The sequence below is a fragment of the Hylobates moloch genome, unplaced genomic scaffold (genome assembly GCF_009828535.3).
Source record: "Hylobates moloch isolate HMO894 unplaced genomic scaffold, HMol_V3 SCAFFOLD_18, whole genome shotgun sequence".
NCBI lineage: Eukaryota > Metazoa > Chordata > Mammalia > Primates > Hylobatidae > Hylobates > Hylobates moloch.
The window spans coordinates 63,320,954-63,348,059 of record NW_026652293.1 but is presented as its reverse complement, the minus strand read 5'-3'; the positions used below and the strand labels follow the sequence as shown (position 1 = coordinate 63,348,059).

General features: G+C 39.0%; 1 protein-coding gene across 2 annotated transcripts in view; it reads right to left on the bottom strand.

Moving 5' to 3' along the window:
- Positions 1-27,106, bottom strand: part of COG2 (component of oligomeric golgi complex 2) — a 50,780-nt gene that overhangs the window by 9,766 nt on the left and 13,908 nt on the right. For both annotated transcript variants that reach the window (XM_032137341.2, XM_032137340.2), the window contains exons 2-11: positions 23,884-24,045; positions 22,684-22,749; positions 20,261-20,341; positions 18,910-19,013; positions 14,886-14,994; positions 14,137-14,316; positions 12,028-12,152; positions 9,231-9,357; positions 5,282-5,421; positions 692-753 (exon numbers count right to left, since the gene is read on the bottom strand). In XM_032137341.2, the coding sequence (XP_031993232.1) occupies positions 692-753; positions 5,282-5,421; positions 9,231-9,357; positions 12,028-12,152; positions 14,137-14,316; positions 14,886-14,994; positions 18,910-19,013; positions 20,261-20,341; positions 22,684-22,749; positions 23,884-24,045 (1,156 nt within the window). The remainder of the gene's footprint in view (positions 1-691; positions 754-5,281; positions 5,422-9,230; positions 9,358-12,027; positions 12,153-14,136; positions 14,317-14,885; positions 14,995-18,909; positions 19,014-20,260; positions 20,342-22,683; positions 22,750-23,883; positions 24,046-27,106) is intronic.

The window sequence follows — 27,106 nt, the reverse complement described above, 5'->3', positions numbered from 1 at the left end:
TCAGCCTGGGAGGAAGGCAGATCACAGCCAATTTGCTAAAAAAAACAGCTGATCACATAAGCACACCAAGAGGCCATATCCCCTGGACAAGTTATATTCAGGAATGAAAATGAGGTCTGTTTTCTATATTCTTATTCCTTTTTCATCTCTATAAAGCAAGATATTCTATACACCAAAACTATTTGGTTTATTTTTACCTTGTTAAAAAAAAAAGAAGTCAGGCTGGGGGTGGTGGCTCATGCCTGTAATCCCAGCACTTTGGAAGGCCAAGGTGGGTGAATCACTTGAGGTCAGAGTTCAAGACCAGCCTGGCCAACATGGTGAAACCCCGTCTCTACTAAAAATACAAAAATTAGCCAGGTGTGGTGGTGTACACCTGTAATCCCAGATACTTGGGAGGCTGAGCCAGGAGAATCACTTGAACCTGGGAGGCAGGGGCTGCAGTGAGCCAAGATCATGCCATTGCACTCCAGCCTGGGAAACAGAGCGAGACTCCATCTCAAAAAAAAAAAAAAAAAAAACCCAAAAAAAGAAGTCAAACTAAATGATTTTTAAGGTCCAACTTACTGTATGATAAAAAAAACAAAACAAAACAGTAAAAGTATGCTCAGAGTATTACGATCTAGCTGACTTGGCGAACTGAATGAACTCATTTAGGATACCATGCCACTTATCACTTTAAGGGAGTTACCTGGGGCATCTTCCAGGACATCTGTAAGTGCTGCTTCTAAGGATCCCGCTATTTCTCTAAATCTGAGATAAAAACAAGAACACAAATTAGTGTTTATGACTCTGACAGATGCCTTTCCCTATCCATTCTCTGTTTTTCCTAAGTAACAGGAACTTCCTCTGTCACTCGCTGGTAAGTCCAGCCTCGGAATGCCTATTCTCCCAGCCTTTTTTTTTTTTAAACTGAACAAGAAATCGTGACTAAGCCACTGTTATATAAGGGTTCTCTGTTATTTGCAGCTGGTCTGAATCATAACTTACTCCATGTTTCTCAAATTAAACAAACTGCCAGTTAAGTCTCCATCAAGAAGTTGTTGCTGGTGAGTGGCACCTGATTATGATCCTCTATTCACTTCAAGGCCATAAAACTTTGGTTCCTCCAACCCATCTATCTTAACACCATCACAGGAAGGTAAACGTCCCCAAGCTAAGAAAGCTGCATTCTGTACCTATGTTGGCAGCTTGAGAAAAATCACAGGAAGTAGCCAGTTAAAACTAGAACTCGCTGCTTGGTGCTCTTCTAATCTGTGACCCTCTGCCACGTCCATGGTACTTGCCCTTCAGGTTCTACGGCTCAGTGTCTGTACCAGTGCTTCCTAGATGTGCGTTCTTTTTTCCCTGATGACAGCTGGCCCACCTGGCACCTCAGCTCATCCTGTCACAGACTTCTGTTCTAATAATGGATATGGACATGTTTTTATGACTTTGTAAATGGCAAATGTGTTATATAGTTTTTTTAAGCTAGCTGCTTTTGCAGGCATTGTTTTCTAACTATATAACTCTTCCCATTTCATATATCTCTACTAGCATGCTCTTTTGTCACCTGCTAATTGCCTTACTAGTAATGAATTCTGATGCATACTCAATATCAATTTATCCAACTCATATTAAATTACTTTTTGTAGTACATAATGTGCTTTTACAGAGCGGTTCACAGACTGAGCTAAAGGCAACTGTCGGAAGAGTAAAAAGAACAGCTTGAGACAAAAAGCAGCAGCCCTACCCAACACAGCTGAGCACTGAAGACACTAAGGCTATCCTGGACCATTAGAGCTGGCTGGTTTCCAGTAGCTGTCCCGTCTGCCCCATGGAAGGAAAGGAACTCTCTAATTGCCCAGTGAAGCTTACAAAAGGCTACTCTTTTCAAGCTGCAGTTGAGAGGTACAGAAGGAACAAGTGACTGATGGAAAAATGGGATAAGAGAGCACTGGAAACTGGCCCAGGAACAGCAGTAAGAGGAGGCAGTGACACTGAGCACGGGAACAAGGGAGATGGGATTGCTCTGTACCTGGGACAGCAAACCAGCACCTAGAGCTCAATCTCAGACCCCCACGTCCTGCCTTTTTTCAAAATCTAAACAAAATACAGGAAGTTAGCCCTGATACAGAAAAGGCCTGATAGCTGGCACAGCACTGTTTATATCAGGGAAAAACTGGAAGCAACCTAAATGGCCAAAAAAAAAAGAACACAGTTATGGAACCTGCGATATATTCAATGGGCTAGTATGCAGTATTAATGTGGAAACTTGATGCTATAAACCAATAAGGAAAAACAGGTATAATTTAGTACTATGCAAAGTCATGGGACACAAAGTTTTATGTATATTTATGATAATTCTGAAAAGCATACAAATGAAAAAGGACCAAAAAAATGCAGCAGAACCTTGACCCCTGCACTTCACAGAGAGGTTCTGCCTGTCTGTGAGCAGGGACAATGATGCATGATCACAACTGCCTGAGTCACTTGGCCTAGGTGTGCTCCCCAGCCAGGGGACCAGCCCCCCACACAGGTCTGCTGTGCAGTAACTTCCAGAAAGGAAGCAACATATCATATTTCTTCTTGGAAAATGGCCAAAAGTGAGAGGGAACCTCTGCTGAAATCTGAAAAGCCATGCTGTGGTTTTCATGTGCACATCGAATGTCATTCTACTCTCAACAGGATCCATGTAAGAAGGGTGACCCCAAATACAAACATTTCTAAATTCTTAAATATAGGCCTGGGGAAGGTCTCTAGACATATTCCTCCACGAACATCACAGGTCTACAATAACACTTAAATAAAAATAACAATGGTGATAATAATAGTGATGCCTATTTTTTTTTTCTCTGAAGTATTGGAAACATCATAAGTGCACCCGTCTCTGTGGATACACATGTCTGAGAGGAGTGCAGGAACAGGAAAGGGCTACTTGCACCTTAATACTACTATGTAGATTCCACATCATAAGACTGTTCAGCATATACTATGTAATACAGTATATACATGTGAATGTACTAGAAAGATTTCAATTTTAAAAAGAACAGCAAACTGAAATTTAGCTTTTGGCATTTAAAGGGCTAACACCTGCAGTTTCCAGGCAGCCACTGACTCATTATAATTTGAGGCTGTTTTGATCACATCTGCATTTAATTTCTTCCTATGAGATACTAAGTCCTCATCTACTTTTCAATATGCCCGTAGGTGCAAATGAAATGTAGACACAGTGGGGTCTCAGGGAGAGTGAGAGTATACAAAACGTGTTCACAAGAATTGTGGTGAGGGCTGGGGTGGGGAGGTGGCCTTCTTCCTGAAGATGATTGGGATGTGGGTATATAGTCAGATCCAGGAGCAGAAAACTATTACTGAGAGTGCAATATTAATATTTCTTCTCAGGAAATGTCCAACCATCACCACCCCACTGTCTTTAGGTTTACTTCAAACGACCTTGAAATGAATCTGATGACAATGCAACTCTGACCCTAACCATGTTTGCGGAACTTTTTATCATCCTTCAGAGCAAACAACCCAACACCTGATAAAAATCAACAGAAAAGTTCTACAAAGTCTTTATGGAATTTACTTTTTAGATGGAAAAACAAATGTACTAAAGACAAGTTCTACACTTCCATAACTCAAACGTATTTTTTAAAAATTTCGTGAATTTTTAAATAAAAGAGGTTTTTTTAAAAAAGGCTAATCAGCTCCTTTGAAGGCTTAAGGCTGGAATCTGGTGAAGGTAAAAAAGACTTTCAGGGAACTGGCTGAGTTTCAACGTGGTTTAAGGTCCAATTACCAGCTTTGAGAGAAACTGAATGAAGGGAGATGCAGCTGAAGCCAAGCTGTGCCATCACCAAGGGGCCCAGCCTGGCAGAGCCAAGAGCATGGGCTGAAATAGCCCATGGGGGCTCCAGGAGGTGCAGTGGTGGGATGGAAGAGTGAGGTGATGGTGCATGGGTCCCAGGGTCTGAGGAAACGGACCAGGAAAGAGTTTGGAGGCAGGAAGCAGAGAAGTATGTTTGTGAGGTGACAGCATTAGATAACTAAAGCAATCTAACACCAAACCTGGACGACAAAAAGAGATGGACAAATGTAAACATTATTTCTCCATAGCAGTATCATTTTATAAAATGATGCTTTGCTATTTTAAATCCTGCTCACAAATCAAAAAGGCTTCTTGCCCTGGCTTGATGTTGATTATCATATACCAACTATTTCCAGTGCATCCCATTAATATCTTAGATGAACAAATCCATAATTTCCTGCTGAGAGACAAACTACGTGATGATGCAATCTTGGAAAATTTAGCATAAAACACCGTATTGTAAGTGAGAGGGCACCTTACTACTTCATTCTGAGAACTGTGATTTCATTATAAAAAGATGATTACATACATTCTCAATCATCTCAAGCAATTATCATCAGGGTACCTAATTCTTGATTTCCCTCTCCGTAATTATTCATCAGAACTGCAGGGGAAAGGAATGCATCATAATTAATGAAAGCATCCAGCAATTTAAATAAAAAAGCCTATGATTCTTCAAAGAGCATTTCAAGTAAAATGCCATTCTATGGAAGAAGATACCATGACCTCATTCAAGAGAATCTGCAAAAATGGCTATTATCATTGTTTTTCCAATGCAGTGTATGATGTTAAGGGGTCATCCTAATTTCCCCAAGTATTTTATAGAATGGCTTATTAACAAAGGTGATATCATCATGAAACCTGGAAGAAAAATGTCACCATTTTCCCGAATAGAGGGCACAAATGTCACAAAGATGATAAGGGAGGCCAAAATAATGACTAGGCTTCTCATAAACTAATAGGTGGAACCAGCTGCAAAGAACACTTAAAGCTCTGCTTCTCCCCATTCCCTCTAGGGGAGAAGTATCTCAGATGACCAAAAACAGATGTGAGACAGGTTCATTATTTGAGGCAGACGATGAAACAGGGAAAATGGAAAAAAAGAGCTGCTGTCTAACTCCTACTTTCTCTTTTCACAATGAATGAGGACACGGTGGGTGGGAATGAGGCTGGGCTTGGAGTCAGCTCCTTCCAACTCTTGTGTTCTGAGCTCTCCAATTACCAAAAAAGAAAACTTATCTTTTTGTCATGCAAGCCAGACTTTGGCAACTATAATACTTCTTGTATCTTTTTCTCCATTTTCAATTTTGTCTCCCAAAGCCTATTATGATGATCAGAGAAAAGGAGCCACTAACTGAGGCAATATCCTTAACTGGCATTCACATTCTGTTTTAGAAGGGTGCGGGGGGGGGCGGTGAATAAATGACCAACCTTATTTGAAAATAAACAGGCAAGTTCCACTTATTATTGAAGCTATGATAGGCAGGATGTGCTCTTAATCTTTTTACACTAGCCTGTGATCCACATTGCCGTTCAAATCTTCTGACAAAATCCATACTTATGGTATATTTCTAAAATAAAAACAAATGGAAAATTTTCATTATCAGAAAACTAACTAGAACAGGGAGCATGTACTGAAAACTGTAATCAAGATAAAGAAGCTCAACACATAAGAATCACAGTTTCTAGAGTTAACAGGGACTGTACAAGATCTTCCTTCCAATGTCCCCACTTAAAGATGCATAAATACCCAAAGTGGTTCTGTGATATGTCTTCCGTGTCTTCCATGGCAAAGCCCACCTGAGACCCAGGCACTCTAAGTCTGGTGCTCTTTAAATGGCAGTGCTCACGTTCTAGGGCCCCCTACCCCAGCCCACTGGAATTAGAATTGACAGCAGATTAAATGACATAATTCATCATTGCCTCACAAAGGAGAAAGAAGGAGAAAATTCTGAAGAAGAGAGAGAGAGAAGAGAAATAATCAAACCATGTGAGTATTCACTTTATTTTTATAAATCAGATAGCATGAAAACTGACAGGGAGATGTACCAAAACCATTAAGAGTGGCAGCTAACTTGTAGCATTTATCATCAACACACTGTGCTTAGAATTGTCTTATTTAATTTAACCCACAAAACTACCCCACAAGGCAACTACCATCATCATCATCATCCCCCATTTTACAAATGACACTTCTTCTTCTGCTGAGGCTCACAGAGAACCTGCTCAAAAGACAAGCTAGGAGGTAGAGGAAGCAGAATGCTAGTCAGTCAGTTGAGCAAAACTGCGGCTGCATGTTGCTTTTGTGGGTACTTTATTCCCGAAGCCCCCAGGCTCTAAGAACACTGTTGAATTTTTTATGTTCTTCTCAATTAAAAGGGGCTCAATCCAGGGTCATCGAACCATTAATCTAAATATGCTAAAGTCTGTGCTTAGACAGGATCTTATAGTAGTAAAAACTACAGGCTTTAAATCTATTTCAAATGGTTTTGGGCTATCTTATGTTATCCCAGAGGGTGGTCTAGGTGTGTGGAGTTGGGACAAAAATAGGGATTATTCTTCCCTTTTGGGACAAACTATACCTCTGCGTATAATGGATGCTAAAACAAATATAAAGATATTGCCCTCTTACATGAAGCACGTTACATTAAGGCTTAAAGCTGAAAGTATTTCTGGAAATAAATGAATACTATCTGCTGGAAACTATACTCACAAATGTTAAGTATTAGCCTAAAATTCTACAGTCAAGTTCTATCAGAAAGATTCATTTCTGAGCTGAAACATTTCCTGAGTCAAACACGGTCAATATGAGTCTCTAAAGCACATAGCAAATTGTAAAGCGTCTTTACATTTGCTAGTGCTTAAAGCTTACAATTGCTACTGCTTAAAGCCATTATTTCACTCTCTTTATGCTATCTTACTTAAAAAGCCCTACTTTTTAAAATCACAAATGTTGTTGCTACAAAATTTATTGAAAATGGCACAATCCTGTTATTCAATGCACTGTAACATGGAACAATCAGCCAAAAGATAAGGTAAGTTGCATTTCTGGGATGGTAAACCTCCCAATGTGTTGTCTTATCTGTGGGAAACCTGCTGGGCCCTAGGCTGTTTATGCTTATCTTGTGCCTCTCTACACTTAAAAAATTAATTAACAAATTCACCAGGGAGGCTAGACAAAGAACAAATATGACTTCTAGAAATAAAAAAATATGATAATTAACTGGAAACTCAATGTGCAGGTGGAAAAGTTTTTAGACCCAACTAAAGAAGGAATTAGTGACCTAGAAGACAGACTGTGAAATTATCGAGAATGCAGCAAATACAGAGGATAGGGTGAGCCTGTCTAAACAAGAGATCTAGATGGAGATGAAAGAGGAATGAAAGAAAAGCACAACTGAAGAAATAATAAATAAAAATGTTCCAGAATGGATGAAAGACACCAATTCTCAGATTCAGAAAACCTATCAAATCCTAAGGATAATAATTAAAAAAAGAAGTTCTACTGGACATATCATAGCAGAACTTACTTAGCACACCAAAGTCACACAGAAGATCTTAAAAGCAGCCAGAGAAAAAAGGCATTAACTACAAAGAAATAACAATTAAATTAACAGCTAACTTAATAATGCAACTCAAAAGACAATACTCAAAGTGCTGAGAATTCTGTTAATATATCCAGCAAATTGACCTTACCAACAGAAGCAATACAGTTATTTTCAGACAAACACAAACTGAGAAATTATTTAAAAAAGTAAATTATCATCAACAGAGCCTTACTAAAAAGTCTTCTAACATGAATTTCAGAAGAATGATTCAAGAAGGATGAGCTGACATTCAAAAAGGAACAGTAAGCAATGACAAACATTTAGGGTAATTCCCAGAGGACGATGACTATTTAAAACAATAAAAATGCCCAGTTTTTAAGATTAAAAAAAAACAAAATAGGAGTACGCGCGAGGAAACAAAAATATAAACTATGAGCAGGGATGGCTGGCGTTAGTGTGCTCTAAGTTCCGCTACTGTCCAGGAGAAGGCTCAAGAACATCAGTCAACTTTAGATTCCATTAAGTAACCACTAAGGTTACTCAATATATACAGAAATAAAGGGCACAACTTCCAAATTAGTAGAGGGGACAAAATGGAATAAAGATGGAAAACAGATCCCCAAAAGTCTAAAATATAAAGAAGGTGAAAAAAGAAGGGAGGAAGGAAATAAGGGAGGAAAACTGCAACAAAGAGAAAGTACAAAATAAGAGTCAAATGCATTGACAATTAGAATCACTGTAAATTTAATAAAGTACCTAATTAAACAACAAAGATTATCTCACTGCATAAGAAACCAAAAACCAAAATCCAGGGAAGGAGAAGGAAGAAAAGTGCCAACAGGCTGAGCCTTTAAAATGATACAATGGAAAACAAACTTATACATTAACTTTTGAAATCCTAACCATGAAATCTTTTAAATAATGATTACTTTTTTAAGGGGGAGGGGGGAAGCAGGGGTGGTGGAATAGGGCTGGACGTGGGGGCTGAAATCCTAGCACTTTGGGAGGTTGAGGGGGAAGGACTGCATGAGGCCAGTTCAACACTAGCCTGGGCAACATAGTGAGACCCATCTCCAAAGAAAAAGAAAAAGAAGAAGAAGAAGGAAAAGAAAAGAAAAGAAAAGAAAAATTGACTAGGCATGGTGGTGTGCGCCTGAAATCCCAGCTACTCAGGAAGCAGCCTGAGGCATAGGATCGCTTGAGTCCAGAAGTCAAAGACTGCAGTGGGCTATAATTATGCCACTGCATATATATAATTACTCCATAATTACTCTGGGCGACAGAGTAAGACCATGTTTCAAAAATAGTAATAGTAATAATAAAATAAAATATAAATTAAAAAAGGAAATAAATATTGGGGCTTTCTAACTTTTTAAATCATAAAGGACATTTATATAGTATATTTTAAAATCCAACCAATTCCTTTGTACTTGCTGCTTGAAAACATTCAATGAATACTTTTTGTTTTCATTCAAAATTACATGGCAGAGATGTACAAACTTAATTTTTCACAGAAAACCGCAAAAACACTGGCTTTTAATGGTCCTCAGGATGTTTTTAAGAAAGTTACAAAATAATGTACATTTCTACTCACACCTGTATCTAGCCTTAATTATACTTTATATTATAAAATGAAAATGTTCTTATTCCTAAAAGTATCATAGATCATATCTTGGATAAGATGATGTGTGTGTTTTAAGGTAACTGTTCACTTAGCAACTCAAATTTTTATTTTTAATAAACCACAGAACCAAGACTAAGTAGGAGAGAACACGGTATTTCTCCAGTCTCCGGTTAACATCTTCAAGAATCAAGATGATGGAGGGAGATACCTCATGAAATGCATCGGGATTCCCAGGATTGAAAAGCGAGGGTAACTTTTCTTCTAATCCTTGTACTATTTGTGGCCAGACAGAATTCACCAAAAAGTCATATCCAGGAACAGTATTGCCTTTTTCACTGTAAAATAAGGGCACATATCAGTAAAATACACCATAATCTACTTACAAAGAGCAAACTTCCACTGTGTTGCTTCTGCCAAAAGATCCGCAGTCTAAAACTTATTTCAACTTTTTAAAAAAACCATATTTGTAATTTAGTTTGTTTCTAGACTGAGTTTCTATTTCACTCCTTAATCTCAGTCTCACCTCAAACCTGGCAAATCTCCTGGATCCTGACTCCTCCACCTGGTGTCAAGGCTAAGGGAAAAAAATCACCTTGGTACACTTTTCCCTCTAAAATACTTCCCACCCCCTTTATACTTCTACCTTGGAAACAAAAAGTACAGTAGTCTAATACCACAGGAAAAATAACCTTCATGTTACTGAACACCACTAAACCACACAGCATTGTAAATTATGCTAATTTATAAATTACTAACAGCTTTGTATTTACTGAGCTATCTCTAAGTTACTTTCAGTTCTAAAATTCTATGACTATCAAATGTGAAATCTTATCACCAATCTTGACACAAAAACCTGTTAACAGATTAATGTTTTGTGTGTGTGTGTGTGTGTGCCTGTCTTATTTTGTCTCTTTTTAGCACCAGACTTTTAAATTCCAAATTCCCAAATGTAGATGACAGGCAGCACTGAGGGAAAGCGTGCACTTTGGAGCCAGTGTGCCCGATTCAAATATTGGAGCGCGGGCAAATCATTTAACTTCTCTGTGCTTTGGTTTCTTCATCTTCAAAATGGTGATGATCATAGTACCAACTTCACAAAGTCATTATAAGAAGTAGTATTTGTAAAGTACTTAGGATAGAGCCTAACATATAGTAAAAGCCCTATGTTAGTAACGGTTAAATAAGTGAGATTCCTTAAGTCGCTCGCAAACCCAAAGACCCGTAAACTTCCATTCTAGGCAAACACCATTTCACTAATCTGCCCACTTTGTTTCATATTGTGTATTCTGCTCCATTTTAAGGTAATTTTTTTAAAATGGCAAACAATTTAATAAATGTTCTTATTTTAGCAAAACTGGAGTTTTGTAGCTAAGCCGCCATATCAAAATGGGACTTAACATTCTGGTAAGTATTAAAATAAATTTTTTAAAAGTTTTCGTAATTTTCCTGCTTAACAAAAACTATCAAGACAGATAAGTTATCAAGGAAGCTTTGCTTCACTGTCCAGGAAGAGCTAGCAAATAATGTTATTATAGTTTCACCTAAGTATTGTTAGGAAATTACTGGTGGGGGTGGAGGAGGGCCAGGAAGGGGAAAGAAGATGACTGCCTCTCATATATCCAATTCCACACATCATATTATACACTTTCAAATAATAGTAAGAGCAGGCTCTGTTAAGGTATCTAGAGAAACAAAGCACAAAATTGAGGACTCCAAACTACAGATATACATAATATAATCACCATTAAATGACAACATTTCCTCATTCCCAAAGTTAATGTCTAATGAAAGCCCCAAAGAGAGAATGTAAAACCTGCAAGATTAACAATTGACGGATTAGAAAAGCTCATCTGTATTCTCTGGAGGAGAAATCACGAATGTTGTTGGTGTTGCCAGTTATAAAGCTCATGAAGGGTGGCACATGATTAAAAAAAAAGGAGTGACAAGGGGAGCACCAAGCTGGAAATCTGAAGCCAGGAGCCGAGCATGGGAAGGAAAGGGATATGCAGAACCTGCAACACAGGTTCATCCGCCTTGGCCTCCCAAAGTGCTGGGATCACAAGTGTGAGCCACTACACCTGGTCAAGGATGGTCTCTTGAAGGAGGTGGTATCTGAGCTGGAGCTTCATGTGGAGAGGCAGTTTGACAGGAAAACAAAGGGCACAGGAAGGGCAGGGCAGGCAGAGGAAAAACGCAGAAGCACATGAGTACAAGGGAGCTGGGGAAAGGCAGCTAGCACTGTGTGGCTGGAGCATCCAGGGCTATGGAGGGAAAGTTCCACAGCAGAGAGAGTTCTACAGTGGAGAGCTACCAGGCAAGAACAAAAAGGGCCTCCTGCCCTGCTTCCAGAAGCCTGGATCTTCCTCCATGCGCACTGAGAAGCCACTAAAGATTTATGAAGAAATCTATGAATCTCAGATTTCTGGGTAAATATGACAGTCAGAAGCCTAGACAAGAGAGGGAGAGACTGGAAGCAGGAAGAAAGGGTGGGAAGATTCTATTATTGTGGACAGCAGATGACAAGGCCTGGACTGGGACAATGGCAATGGTGAAAAGTAATGGGATATTTATGAAAGAGAATCAGGAAGTCATGGAAACTGAACAAAAGGAGGAAAAACTGAAGATGACCTCACAATTAGTATAAAACCTGTTGAATTAAACTGAACTAATATTTATAGACAGATTATGACATATTAAAATCATGGAAGGAAAGCAATTCTGACTTCAAACCAAATTTAGGAAGAAGTGCAGAGAAGAAGAAAGGCTAGGCTTTGGATTCGGAAATGTCTTTAGTCTCAGCTTCATCTCAGTTTCCACAACTTTGAAATAAGGCTAATGGAACCTGCCTCACAGTACCACGGGTAGAAACAATGAAATAACAAGATTCATAATGGATTCATACAAGACAGTTCATACAAGACAGTCATCGTCCGTCGTGCACCTCCAGTTAGCAGGTGCGGTCACTGAAAGGGAGGTGGGGGTCCACACGGGGTCGTTTAAATTACCTGGAGATGGCACCTCCTGTGACTTCTCGAAGAAGGCGGCAATGGTGAGGAACAAACTCCAGGAGTTTATTATACATGACCTGAAGGCCATTGGGATGAGATTCAACAAACTGCTCTATAATCACCTATTAAAAGGAATATCATTTTTTAAAAAAGCATTTAAAAGGGAAGTACAAACTATGTATTTCAGAGAAAACAATAAAGAAAACTTTACAAATCTGCTTCCTCACGCTCACCCTCCTCCCTGTGACACATTTTCTAAACAGTGAAGTAAATAACAGGTCGCATTCAAAACTAGTTCCTCGGATTAGGCTGCACAGTTATGACTGTGGGGGAGACATGGGCTGATAAACCATGCACTCTCATCTGCTTCCCTGTGAGTCTGAAAATAAAATAAAATCTTTTAAAAAAAGACTGAAAGCAGAGCACACGATTCTCCACCACAACCCCTCACTGTCTTCATCCTGGCCTTTTCTTCTACCATCATTCAGATTAGGGAAGGGTTTGAGGCAGAGAAAGATAGAAGAAAATATATTAGTTTATTATTTTATTTTTTGTGATAAAATTGGGAGTCAAGAATGATATGACAAGATAAGTTGAGTTTAAATAAAACACAATGTGGCTACTGAATTTAATGTGCCACTGAAAGTTCAAATATTAATTTAGCACACTAGATTCAGTTCAGTGAAACAGGAATAGGTTAGTGACTAAAATATTTTCATTGGTTGGGCACAATGGCTCACGCCTACAATCCCAGCACTTTGGGAGACCAAGGCAGGTAGATCACTTGAGCTCAGAAGTTCAAGACTAGTTTGGACAACATGGCAAAACCTCGTCTCTACAATAAAAACCATTAGCCAGGCATGGTGGTGTGTACCTGTAGTTCCAGCTAATTGGGAGGCTGAGGTAGAAGGACTGCTCGAGCCCAGGAGGTTGAGGCTACAGTGAGCCATGATCATGCCACTACACTCCAGCCTGGGCGACACAGTGAGACCCTGTCCCCCGAACCACAAACAAAAATTTTCACTTCTGACAAATAATGTACATAATTTTTTTCACCCCCATAGAAACAGCTATGGAATATAACATGATATAAACACAGAGAACTGAAAGATCATTTATTTTTAATAATCTTAACAAGGCCAAAATCATTATTAAAATTAGTCCCTACATTTCATTTTTATCATTGGGAATCTCAACTTTCCACTTTAAAAAATACAAGACTTTCACCCTGAAATCACGTGAGTAAAATCTTTGTATTTACTAACAGTCAGAACATTCATACTGACAGGACACTGGAGGAAAGTCCCCAAACACCGAGCACGGGCTCAGTGACTTCTCTCAGTTTGACGCAGACAAAGCTGCTGTTTTTGTATGTCAGAAACTGTTGAATATCAGCAACTTTATATGGCGCAATCTATACTCTGGCTGCTCAGAAGCGGGATATACTTATTTCCTATATTTTAACTATATCCTACTAGGTGAAGGATACTGCATAGCCAAGTTCTAGATTTAAGGTATTACTCGGCTAATTTGCTATAAAAGCCCTTGATCTTTGAATATTCCTCCTCTCACCTTCCTGGTCTAGCAAACTCCTCTGTATTTTTCAAGACTTGGGCCAAATGCCATTTATTCCCTGAAGACTTGAGGGTACCACTGTCTACTCCACTCACGCACCTTTCCACACTCAAGCACCCTCTGCACCTTCCTCGTACACTGCAGTATTGTCACTGCTTAATTGCCTTAGCCCACCCACAAGACCAGTAGTTTGAAAACATTCTTTTAACAACTACTGAGGAACAATCGCCTCCCATAAAATTGACCTAAAAGCACGTGGATGCACACATTCTCCCTAGGTGAGAATCTCGCCCTTGAAGCCTGAGCCACAGCATTGCTAGGACACCTGAGAGGGCACGCCCAATTCCTAGCATCGTAACATTACTTCCCAACTGTAACCCACAGAGACCAAGCCTTCCTTACAGCTGGTACTGTAGGAACTGAGAATCTTTCCAGAAAGATCTCTGTTCTCTCTTCTTATCTTCCTCACACCCAGTAAAGAGTCAAAGACAGAACAGAAGCTCATGAATGTTTGTTGAAGGAGGTACAGACCTCGTCTATGTATGGTTTCACTAGTACTTGGCCAACTAAGGCCTCCGCGTCCCGTGTCTTGTCAATCGTGGCATAAGTCCGCAAGCAGTGCCGTATTATATCGACATCAGACGTCTGAAGGCCTTCTAATAGGAGACCTTCCAGTGACTGCTGTAACATGGCTGTAATGCCAGCTATACGCTGCAAGAAAAGGTGGGTAAGTGAAAAAAGGCTCTAGTTGTAACAATTTCTGAAACTGCAAATAGATATATAACAAGCCTCTTACACCAAAGATGATGACATAGATAAAATAAAAATAATAACTTTTCCTGGAGAATAATAATGAACCCCTCACCCCAATCACTTTATAAGTAAATCTCTGCTTCATCAAAGAAGAATTTAGACAGAATTACAGAATGAGAAAAAAGTTATCTTCCTCTTAAGTTACAAAGTCAATCTTTAGGAAACATCACGGATTTAAAATCCAATTAAGGGCTTTGGATAAATTAATTATCTACATCATATAATATGTCCAATTCCATGAAATTCAGAATTAATTTTACTCTTATCATCTGGAGAATGTGACTGAGTCTTTACACAAAATCTATAATGTGTGACACTTAGGAAGCTGGGGCCCAAAAAATTAAAAATTGAAAATAATTGCAAGGTTTGCTTCAAAACCCCGTAGATCAACAATATTACTAGTTTAAACCAGAATTATTTAGCAAGTCCCTAAACATCAAACTGTGGAAATCCAAAACAACACTTACCGGTCTTACTTTGTCCAAAAGAGGCATGCCTTTGCTTTGAACAGCATGAAACTGTAACTGATTAAATTCTGTGGCAATTCTCTCCAAAATTTGTCCAGTCAAAAGGGGGCTAGTAGAGAAAACAATTACAGAAGTGTAATCCCAAGGTCTCTATTTCCACGAGAATACATCACACGCCTGGCAGTGAGAGACGTTCATAACCACTATATTTTGACTTTTGTCAGAGTGTTTTACGTGGCCACCTTGTTACAAGGTGAAAGCTAAAGCGTCTTTTGTGCCATCAGTCAATGTTCCCCAAAAGCCATATGCACAGCATGTTCTAAGTGCACTGGGGAATCTGTTGAGTACAAGCTGCCGATGCTGCCTGGCCTTGACCCACAGGGACCAGACAGCAGCAGGGCTGGCCAGGCCTGTGTACATGCAATATGTGTTTCTGCCACCGACTCCAAGCTCTCCCATTCATGACCTTCTTCTTCAGCTTTAACCTCCCTTCTTTTTCCCTCTTCCCCCCTCCCCATTCCCCCCTCCCTCCTTATCTTTTCTTTCTCTTTCCATCTCACTTCTTATAGCTGAATCCTTTCCACTTCTCTGCCTGCCTCACTTTCCTTGCTAAAATACCTCTAAATATTTCTAAAATACCAAATATATTTGTCTCCTCAATAAATGAAACTGACCCTCCAGCAGCAATAAATATCTCAAAATATCTTATTTTAAATTTAAATAGTAATAACTTACTTTAAAATAACATTTACCAAACAGCAAGAGCAGTCAACCTATATGTTCTGGGTCCTAGTGAGAGGGCATTCTTTACGTATCTGGCACAAAATATAATACATGCACTTTTTCCCCCCAAACATATTATAAAGTGTCAATATCACTCAAAAGGAAGTAAAATAGCAGAGGAGAAGTATAAAGGCATAATCACCTGCTGTGTATACTGAGGCATCCTGTGTACACTGATGGCTCATCAGTTAGTGAGGAAAAATGTCCATATCATGAGGACATATAAAATGCTGCACTGAGACCATCAGTGGTCTACCCAGTTCTGTATTTGTAGCATCCAAACTAGTTTAGAGGAACAGGAACTGCCCACTGTGACCAACCAAAAAGGTGAACTCTGTCTTGAATATCCCTAACTCTTTCCTGAATAATCTCGTGTGAATTAATTATTTATAAATTATCTAAATGTTTCTTGGCTTAACAAGCATGGTATATCTACTATTCAGTAATATTGCTCTAGTTTTACCTTCACTACAGCTCAAATTTGCAGATCTAAATTTAAGAAAAGCTCCTCAAAGATGATTTGGAGCAAGGAAGAGTGCAGTGTCTATTATACTGAATATAATACAATAATATAAGAGTATGTCTAGAAACAGACATCACTGAGGTCATCAGAAGCCCATTCCCCACTAGTGGGAGACGTTTGGTATCTTTTCTTAGGTACCTACTAGTTCCAGACACTGTGGGTGTAAAGATGTCAGGGGCCTTACGGACCGATGAAGAAGGCATGCAAGTCAATCAACAGTTCCAGTCTCAACCGTTAAGTTGTCTGGTGGATGACCCAGAGGCCTGATGAATGCATGGAGATGGAGCATCTAAATCTGAAAGGTCAGGGAAGACTTCCTAAAAGAGGTGGTCTTGTAATTGAGCTTTATGGAAGGGAACTCTTGTAGCGTCTTGTTTGTACTTTCACAGAACTGAGTGAGACAGTTTTAAAGAAAGCAGAAGGGATCAACAGTATTCCACACAAAAGAGAAGAATAAATTTTACAAAACAAATCCGTATCGTTTTATAACCTGCTTTTTTTCCACTTAGCACAGTATTCAGAAACTTTCCATACTTTAACATGTTCTGAGCTAGATTTGGATGGAATAAAGAGAAATCAGGCAGGTGAAAGGGAGGTGGAAGTTAAAGGAAGGGCTTTTAGTACAACGAATGGCCATACATAGTAAAATTAAGGAAGCATAAGTCAGCAATGTTCAGGGCAGTCAGGGAACCACAAGTAGTTCCGAATAGCTTTAGTGAAGAATACAGAAGTGGCAAGGAGCAGCTTGGGAGTTTAAGATTTACCCTAAAAGCACTGGGAAACCATTGTTTCCCAATCACATAGTAAGATGTGATTAGACCAATCTAAAAGATCCATGTGGCAGCTACAGAGTTAGTTGTCCTAGAGAAAATGAGAGGTCAGTCAGGAGGCCACTGCCTGAAACGAGGCAGTGGGAGAACTGAGAGGGGGAGGCAGACATTTCTCAATCTCAGAGACACTACAGCAGCAGACTCTCCAGGGCTTGCCTAGAAAGAAGGAGATGAAGGGAAAAAAAAGGAGAAAACGACTCCCCCAAGATGTCTAACCTGGTTACTGAAGGAAATAAAGGCACCGCTTCCTAAGACAAGAAATGAAAGGGAGGAGTAAAATGTTTCTGCTGGTGGAGAAAGGCAGGGAAAGAAGATGAGAGCTCAGTTTTCAATATGATGAATGTGAAGTGCCTGGAGAACGTCCGCTAGACTCCCCGCAGTCATCAGACTGATGAGTCTGAGGACTATAGAAGTTCATCTGCAGATAAAGAGATCAGCATCCAGGAGGCCATTAAAACCATGGGGTTGGATGAGGTTACCCAGAAAGTGCTGATCAAGAGTACAGTGCCAAGAACAGTGCCCTGGAGAAAGCTGGCATGAAAAGGGGCAGTGGGGTCCATCAAAGGAACAGAGTAGGAATGGGGAAGGAGGAAAAGAAAACGGGGAGGCAGGTATCACAGATGCCGAGTGAGGACACAGTTGGGAGGGGCTGTCAACGCTGTTGAGTGGAAGACAGAAGCAGAGCAGTTAGTGGAACAGGGCTCCACTGGGCTCTCAGAACTGATACTGACAGGGACTCTGATGAGCGCAGATGAAGGGAAGCAGAAGAGACAGAAGCACAAGTACTACAGGCTGAAGAAAAAAGATGGCAGCGATTGACCACTTATTTATATATCTCGATCAGGAAAGAAAGTAGAGACCTAGGACATGAGAATAATTTCCTTTTGGGATCCCTCATCTCCTCATCTATGAGAGATACAGAGCATACTGTCTCTACAGTCTCTCCAGATCTAAAATTCTGATTCCTAAAATTAAGAAATTCAACTTCTCTTGATAGTATGATCAGGACTTTGAACTGCAGGTATACTCCATTTGGTTTTCCTGTAGCTTATCCCATATTAGTCAAGGAAAAATATGATGGCTATCAACATGACTTTCAGAGATGCTTGTGTTAGGCCCAAACTAGACATGTATGAGGATCTACTCTCTGGCTACCAATCCTGCAAGTGAAGTTCCTATTAGCCTTATATGAGAGATGACACAGAGTGAAGTAACCTGACTCAGGCTACCCAGCTGGTACATGCAACGTAAGCCTAAGCCCATGGTCTTTCCACTGCACCATGGGGCTTCCCATTAATGTTCATAATGATCCATTCAATTCATTTTCTGAGTCACTCAACTACCTGACTGATTTTAAATTCAGTGTGGGAAGGTAATAAGACACTACAGTATAACAAAGGAAACAGTCATCTTTTGCTTATTTCATAAGCTTTTTCTTTGCTGTCTATAAATTTCAGTGAAATGTGTCCTGTACTATTTCTTAATGATACAACACCCATGCATTTTGAACCACAAGATACATCAACTGGAATACTCTGGGCCTGTCTAAATAAGATGAATGCTATTCCACACCTTGAAGGTCAGTAGGGATTTTACTAGTCCATGGGTAAGGCAATTTCAAAAATAAAAACCTTCCACAGAAAGTACACATTCTCTGACTCCCTGAAAGGTGCTGTGTTGGAACAGTGGCCTATGACCATCAAGGCTGTATAATAACATGTATAAGCTTTACCATTTCATGCAGTCTGCTTTGCTTGAGCTACATTTAAAAACGCTAAGCCACAGACTGGGATTTTCTTCTTTATCAGAAATGAGTTCTAACTAAAAAAATTTTTACCCTGAATGTGAAGTATTAATTTATGAATTATTTAGTAAAAAAAATACTTACCTGCTTGCTTCTAGTGCAGATGTTTCTTTAGAACTTTGAGAGTTTAAGATTTTTTCAATTTTCTCAACTGACCGAATAACTTGTATAAGCCTCAATACACACATCTATAAACAAAAATTAAGGAAAAAAGTTTTTGTCATGTTTAATCTTAATTATCTTATTTCTTCATCCTAAGTGCAGGAAAATACAAAGTCAAAAGTCAACGTAAAATTACCTATAGCATTCTATATTTTTAGTATTTCTACATAACACTAAATTCCCAAGAATGCAAATCTTTTGGCTTTCTAGAACAAACATATTTCAATATCCTATCACAATTTTAGAATTTAAAAAAAAACTTATTTTTTTGGTTTCTTATATTATATCCTTATTCCCTCTTTCTTTTCCCCATCTTTTTTTAGGACAGGGTCTCACTCTATCACCCAGGCTGGAGTGCAGTGCTGTGATCTTGGCTCACTGCAGCCTCAACTTCCCAGGCTCAAGTGATCCTCCCACCTCAGCCTCCCAAGTAGCTGGGACTACAGGCACACACCACCACATCTGGCTAATTTTTTTGTATTATTTGTAAAGACAGGGTTTTGCTATGTTGCCCAGGCTGTTCTCAAAGTCCTGAGCTCAAGCGATCCGCCTGCCTCAGCCTCTTAAACTGCTGAGATTACAGGTGTGAGCCACCACACCTGGACTCTTTTCCGCATCTTAAATAAACCTTTATTTTGGTACTACATTTATGTTCGTAAGATCCTTTTTCCATGTTTTTAGTTTCCGATCATATTTGTCCTCTTCATTTACATGTGCATGATATACCGATAAACCTAAGTGCCAATTCATTAAAGACATTTATTACACAAGGCAGATATTATCAAGGAACATTATAAAAACTCATTGTTAAAATAACAAAAATAAAGTCATTCATTAAATAAATAGTTACAAAGCATCTACCATGAACCAAGACATTCTTCTACACATTGGGATATTAAGTGAGTAAAACAGGCAAAAATCCCCTTCTCATGAAGTGGACAATCTTTTCTAGCAATGCACTACATTCTTGAATCTTTGGACAAAAGCTGAGAAGGCATCTAAAGGAGAATTAAACAGAAAATCTCTAAAACAGGCTTCTCTCCCTTGAGATTTTAAAAAGTGTGCTTGGGTACTAAAGTTATCAAAAGAAAAATAAATACATAAATACATCTAATAAATACATTTAGAAAACACTTTAATATAAAAGACAGACATCACACTCCTCTCTGCAAAGGTATCAAGAAGAGTAAATCAGACCATATGCCTGAAAGTGCTTGTTACTACAAGGTGCTACAGTGAATCAATGCTTTAATATTGTAATATTTGAGTATACCTTTTTTTTCCTAATGTCCTCTTGTTTAGACATTCGTTCATCAACTGCCCGAATTCCTTCACTGACAGACGATCTAAGGCTCTTTAAAAGACAAAAAAGAAAAAAGTACTGCAGAGATTGTTTTGTAACATTATGAAATTTACACATTTAATTCAATTCCACAGGACTTAACACCTATAGGCCAGTATTACACAGATATTGACAAATTACAAAATATTAGACACAATTGCTGTTTGTGTCTCAAGATTTAGGGGGAAAATGACATATAAAGCCAAGGTCATACAGGATTGCCTGCCAAAAGAAAATTAATATATATACAACGAGCATCACAGGTGGTCAGGGTAAAGAAAGGATAACCTGAGTCAAAGTATAAGGGTGTCTGGTGGAGGAGATGAGACTTGAGGTAGATTGTAAAAATTTGTGGATGCTGACAAGCGAAGAGAAAAGATTATCAGAAGACAAGGCAGGAAGATAGAACAGTTATGACATATTTCAGGGCCAGTGAGGAATACATCCGGGGGTACTGTAGGCATCAATTTGGACAAAAGTAGAAATAAAACAGGAACGGTTAATTCAAGAGGGCTATGACAAGGTAAGACTTTAGGCTAGATTCTACACATTTTAAGTACTAATATATCATGAAAAAGTTGTTCTGGGAAAATTCAGAATCAAGAAGTCAAGAACAGGAGGCAAGGAAAAGGGAGAGGTCGTAGGTGGAGAAACCTGTCCAGAAGCTAATGAATTAATCAGAAATTAGGGCCAAAATGAAAGTAATGGAAAAACTAGAATAAACTGGAGAAATCACAAAAATTCTATAGAAAAATAAATTCATTCATCCCACAAATGTTACAAAATACCTATTAAATGTCAGCTATTGTGCAAGCCAATGAGGATGCGATGGTGAACAAGATAGAAATAGTCTCACTTCTCAATGACTGCAGAATCTCACAGAGTAGCTTCACCAGTTGGAGGTCAAAAAGGAAGAACAGGTCTATTGCTAAACCAATCAGGAAAAAGGTGGCTATAGAGACAGCTGTGAAAGGAGGGAGAGCATATGGTGCTGGCAGGTGGCAAAGAAAAGACTAGAGCCTGCAGGTGAGAGAGCAGTCAACAATGACAGAGCAGAATTTGGGAGAGTAAATCCACCTCCATGGGAGAGAATTTGGAGAGGAGAGGAGGGAGAAGAGAAGAGAGGAGGGAGAGGAGAGGAGAGGGCTGAGGACTGAGGACTGAGGCTCGGAAAACACCCTATCTCCAAGGCTGGGGGTAGGAAGAGGTACACTGAAAAGAAGGCAGGAGAGCCACCCAAGAGCCATGTAAAAGCCACCCAGAGTGTGGAATTCAACACTGGATCACAAAAACAGTTTTCCTTCCATACCAAGAAGAAGTACTTTAAAAGCTTTTTAAAAAAATCAAACAAGACATAAGCATCTGAAAATATTTGCTAGTTCAAGGCACAACTTGAGACCTCTCCTTTAAGAATTATTTCTTGCCTGCCATTCCTATGGACTTCTAAACACTGACATTTCTATTATTCTGCATTTTTTTTTTTTTTCAGCACTACACATGCACTGAATGTTTCCTTATGTCACCTACTGTGAGCATACTATGTGCCAGGGACTGTCTTAGGGGCTAAGTGCATAAGGCTACACAAGCTGCGCATGATCTAATGGTGACATACACAGGTAATAATGGTGCAATGAACCAAGTTTATGACAGTTCATCAATGCTAAGACAGCATGGAAGTCAGGGTGCCTGACACAGACTGTGGGGTGGACCAGCAGGGACAGGACAGGGTAGCACACTTTTCTGTTGAAAATGATGCCAAAATTCCCTTCTCTACTGTTCATCTGGATGGAGTCCCTGTCTCCAATGGCTTAGACATGGGAGACATGGGGAGTCCCAACTCACAGCAGACATTATCTCATAGAAACATTAAAATAAATACAATTAGTTATTACATTAATTGTATATTATCCTTTGGTTACATTAGGGTTTAAAGAGCTTCTGTGGACTAGTCTAGGAACCTAACAATATATAAAATATTATTTGGGAAAATATTTGTAAAACTACAAATTTTTAAAATGGAAGCTATTCTTAAATTAGTGACTACCTACATATGAGTGAGCTGACAGTAACAAGTTGAGTTTTCAAATAGCCTTCTTCTCCTCTCCCCACATTTTAAGGCTGTCTACTCTAAGAATCTGTCATATTCAAATCAAACATAATTTTTTTTGGTTACAGTATCACATGCAAAAAATAGAGAATGATTTACAACTTTTCTGAGGATGAGTATTATAATTACTAAACATTCAAAAAACAAAAAGCAACAACCTAACAGATTAAAGGAATTCTTTTTTGGAGGGGCAAACAAGCATATCATGCTTTAGGGTAAACTGTTTAATGTTATTCGGGAAACTTACCAGAACCTCTTCTCGTAATTGTCCCAAAGGCACAGAAAGCTGGTTGAGGGCTTTGTCCATGCCAACCTAAATGCAGAAATCACGTTGGCACACACACCTCACAATCAAGAGTAAAAGCTAAGTATCTATTTAATGATCAATGCAGTGCTAGACTTAGGTTATTCTTTCTGTACAACAAAATGAACAACCATATATTGCTAAGTAACTAAATAACAAATGTTATTTTATAATAAATATTGTTGCTAGAACGTGAAAAAACCTTTGATGTACATGAAAACTATAAAACTAAGAGAAGTCATAATAAATAAAAGCCTCCTTAGGCACAATTTGCCTCTAAATAAAATATTTTAATGAATTTGAGAAATTTTAACTGGAGATAAAGAGCTATCTGTCCGTAATTTACAATATTCAATCAGTTGATGTGAAAGTCTCAAGGAGTATAACTATCCTAACCATTATAACCCTTGAGAAAAATCCAAATGAAACAGAATAGAAATATAATTTTCTAGGTTTCTAATCCTACTACAACATTTATCTTAGATGTACATTTCCCAAATGCAAATACGGCTCATTAATTTTAATGCTTCTTAAAATTTCCATGGAGATGGCTACTTTCTGTACTTCTTTGGAGAGAGTTTTAAAAGTAAAATAAAATAGGAACAGGATGACCAAAAGGCAAACTTTGGGAGTATTAAAACATAAGCACTTCTAACCTACTTTTATAAACAGCTGATATGCTCATGACAAACTATTCTTACATTTTATAAAACCAAGCCTCCTAAAGATCAATATTGGCCAATGTTCTCTCAATCTAGCTCTGGCTAGCATATGTATCTGAAAGTAAATTAAACACTTCCTTAAGAACAGTTGATATTTGCTCTTGCAAATTGGTCTAAACCAGAGAGATTTCATGGTAATCAGCAGCTAACAAAAACAACCAGTCTGCTATTGCTAGCCTTTGTTTTTCACTAATAATATCAAATTCAAAAAATATTTAATTTAGAATAGTCTTAAATCAGTAAAAAAGCAAAATTGTATAACAAGAAAGTTTGGTTATTTTACTGATGACATTAGTGATCTCTTCAAATTTCTGTGAGGACATCAACTAAAAGGTTTCTAAAAACACACAACACTTCTAAGAATAAGTATGAGTGAGAAAGAAATTGTACGTGTGTAAATGGGGCCATGGATTTAGTTTACCAAGTTTGTTGAAAGATTGACAAAATCTGCATAATCCTTGTTGATGAGTTCGACCATGGCTGTTTTAAGAAGTTTATAGTAGAGCTCCAGGTCATCTCTCAGTTCTTCCAGCTGGACCCGCTTCCTACAGTCAGACACAAAATGATCGACATCGAAACCTTCCTGAAAAATAAAACCAGAGAAGAAAAAATTATGGCAATGATATCAGAGTGACACATACAAATGAAATGGAAGAAAGAGTAAGAAAGCCCATTCCCGTCATTTACAAGGCCATGCTGCTGCAGGAAGAAAGTATCTCAGCTTATACATGACAGTATGAAGGTGTCTGTCTGCGTTATAAAGGTGCCAAGAAGGGTGGCCCCTGACTGAGACCATCCTCTCCTGTTGCCTAAAATTCTAAAAGTGAACTTCTTTTTCAAAACAACACAATTCAATCAGGTTCTCCTCAAAATAGAAACATTTCCCCTTACTTTTAAAGTAACATGTTCAATGTAGAACTTTCAAACAACAAAGAATTACATTAAAAATCTCCATCAGAGTAAAAAAAAAAAATCACTGAAATTCTCATGCTGTAGAGATAAGCACTATTAATTTTTTTCTCTACCTAACATTGTGATTCACATCCTTCCAGATGTTTTTCTATATGTCACATGAATACACAGAAACTTAATATTCATGCTGTTATGTAAACTGCTTTTCCCCATATAACAATATAACTTGGATGTCTTTTCATAATCCATATAAACTTGCATTCATGTTTTATATGGATGTTGAGTATTCTATTGAACAAGATCTTCAGGAGCTGGCGGAGTGCACTGCAGCTCAGCAAGGCCGCTGTGGCCAGACTGCCAGATTTCTCCGCTCTGGGCAGGGCATCTCTGAAAAAAAAGGCAGCAGCCCCAGTCAGGGACTTATAGATAAAACCCCCATCTCCCTGGGACAGAGCACCTGGGGGAAGGGTTGGCTGTGGGTGCAGCTTCAGCAGACTTAAATGTCCCTGCCTGATGGCTCTAAAGAGAACAGCGGACCTCCTAGCATAGCATATGAGCTCTGGTAAGGGTCAGACTGCCTCCTCAAGTGGGTCCCTGACCCCTGTGTATCCTGACTGGGAGACACCTCCCAGTATGGGCTGAGAGACACTTCACACAGGAGAGCTCTGGCTGGCATCTGGCAGGTGCCCCTCTGGGACGAAGCTTCCAGAGGAAAGAACAGGCAGCAATCTTTGCTGTTCTGCAGCCTCCACTGATGAAATCCAGGCAAACAGGGTCTGGAGTGGACCGCCAACAAATTCCAGCAAATCTGCAGCAGAGGGGCCTGACTGTCAGAAGGAAAACTAACAAACAGAAAGGAATAGCACATCTACTCAAAGACTCCATCCAAAGGTCACCAACATCAAAGACCAAAGGTAGATGAATCCACAAAGATGGGGAGAAACCAGTACAAAAATGCTGAAAATTCCAAAAACCAGAACGCCTCTTCACCTCCAAAGGATCACAACTCCTCACCAGCAAGGGAACAAAACTGGACAGAGAATGAGTTTGACGAATTGACAGAAGTAGGCTTTGGAAGGTGGGTAATAACAAACTCCTCCAAGCTAAACGAGCATGTTCTAACCCAATGTAAGGAAGCTAAGAACCTTGAAAAAAGGTTAGACGAATTGCTAACTAGAATAACCAGCTTGGAGAAGAATATAAATGACCCGACAGAGCTGAAAAACACAGCATGAGAACTTCGTGAAGCACACACAAGTATCAATAGCTGAATCAATCAAGTGGAAGAAAGGATATCAGAGACTGAAGACCAACTTAATGAAATGAAGTGAGAAGACAAGATTAGAGAAAAAAGAATAAAAAGGAAAGTACAAAGCTCCAAGAAATATGGGACTAGATGAAAAGACCAAATGTGCATTCGATTGGTGTACCTGAAAGTGACGGGGAAAATGGAACCAAGTTCGAAAACGCTGTTCAGAATGTTATCCAGGAGAACTTCCCCAACCTAGCAAGACCGGTCAACATTCAAATTCAGGAAATATAGAAAACACCACAAAGATACTCCTTGAGAAGAGCAACCCCAAGACACATAATCATCAGATTCACCAAGGCTGAAATGAAGGAAAAAATGTTAAAGGCAGACAGAGAGAAAGGTCAGGTTACCCATAAAGGGAAGCCCATCAGAATAACAGCGGATCTCTCAGCAGAAACCCTACAAGCCAGAAGAGACTGGGGGCCAATATTCAACGTTCTTTAAGAAAACAATTTTCAACCCAGAATTTCATATTCAGCCAAACTAAGCTTCATAAGCAAAGGAGAAATAAAGTCCTTTACAGACAGGCAAATGCTGAGAGATTTTGTCACCATCAAGTCTGCCTTACAAGAGCTCCTGAAGGAAGCACTAAACGTAGAAAGGAAAAACTGGTACCAGCCACTGCAAAAACATTCCAAATTGTAAAGACCATCGACACTATGAAGAAACTGCATCAACTAACGGGCAAAATGACCACCTAGCGTCATAATGATAGGGTCAAATTCCACATAACAATGTTAACCTTAAATGTAAACAGACTAAATGCCCCAATTAAAAGACATAGACTGGCAAACTGGATAAAGAGTCAAGACCCATCAGTGTGCTGTATTTAGAAGACCCATCCTCACGTGCAAAGACACACATAGGCTCAAAATAAAGGAATGGAGGAATATTTACCAAGCAAATGGAAAGCAAAAAGAAGCAGGAGTTGCAATCCTAATCTCTGATAAAACACACTTTAAACCAACAAAAATCAAAACAGACAAAGACGGGCATTACATAATGGTAAAGAGATCAATGCAACAAAAGCTAATTATCCTAAATATATATGCACCCAATACAGGAGCACCCAGATTCATAAAGCAAGTTCTTAGAGACCTACAAAGAGACTTAGACTCCCACACAGTAATAGTGGGAGATTTTAACACCCCACTGTCTATATTAGACAGATCAACCAGACAGAAAATTAAGGATATTCAGGACTTGAACTTAGTTCTGGACCAACAGGACCTAATAGACATCTACAGAACTCTCCACCCCAAATCAACAGAATATACATTCTTCTCAGCACTGCATCGCAATTATTCTAAAATTGGCCACATAATTGGAAGTAAAACATTCCTCAGCAAATGCAAAAGAATGAAAACCATAACAAACAGACTCGCAAAGCACAGTACAATCAAATTAGAACTCAGGATTA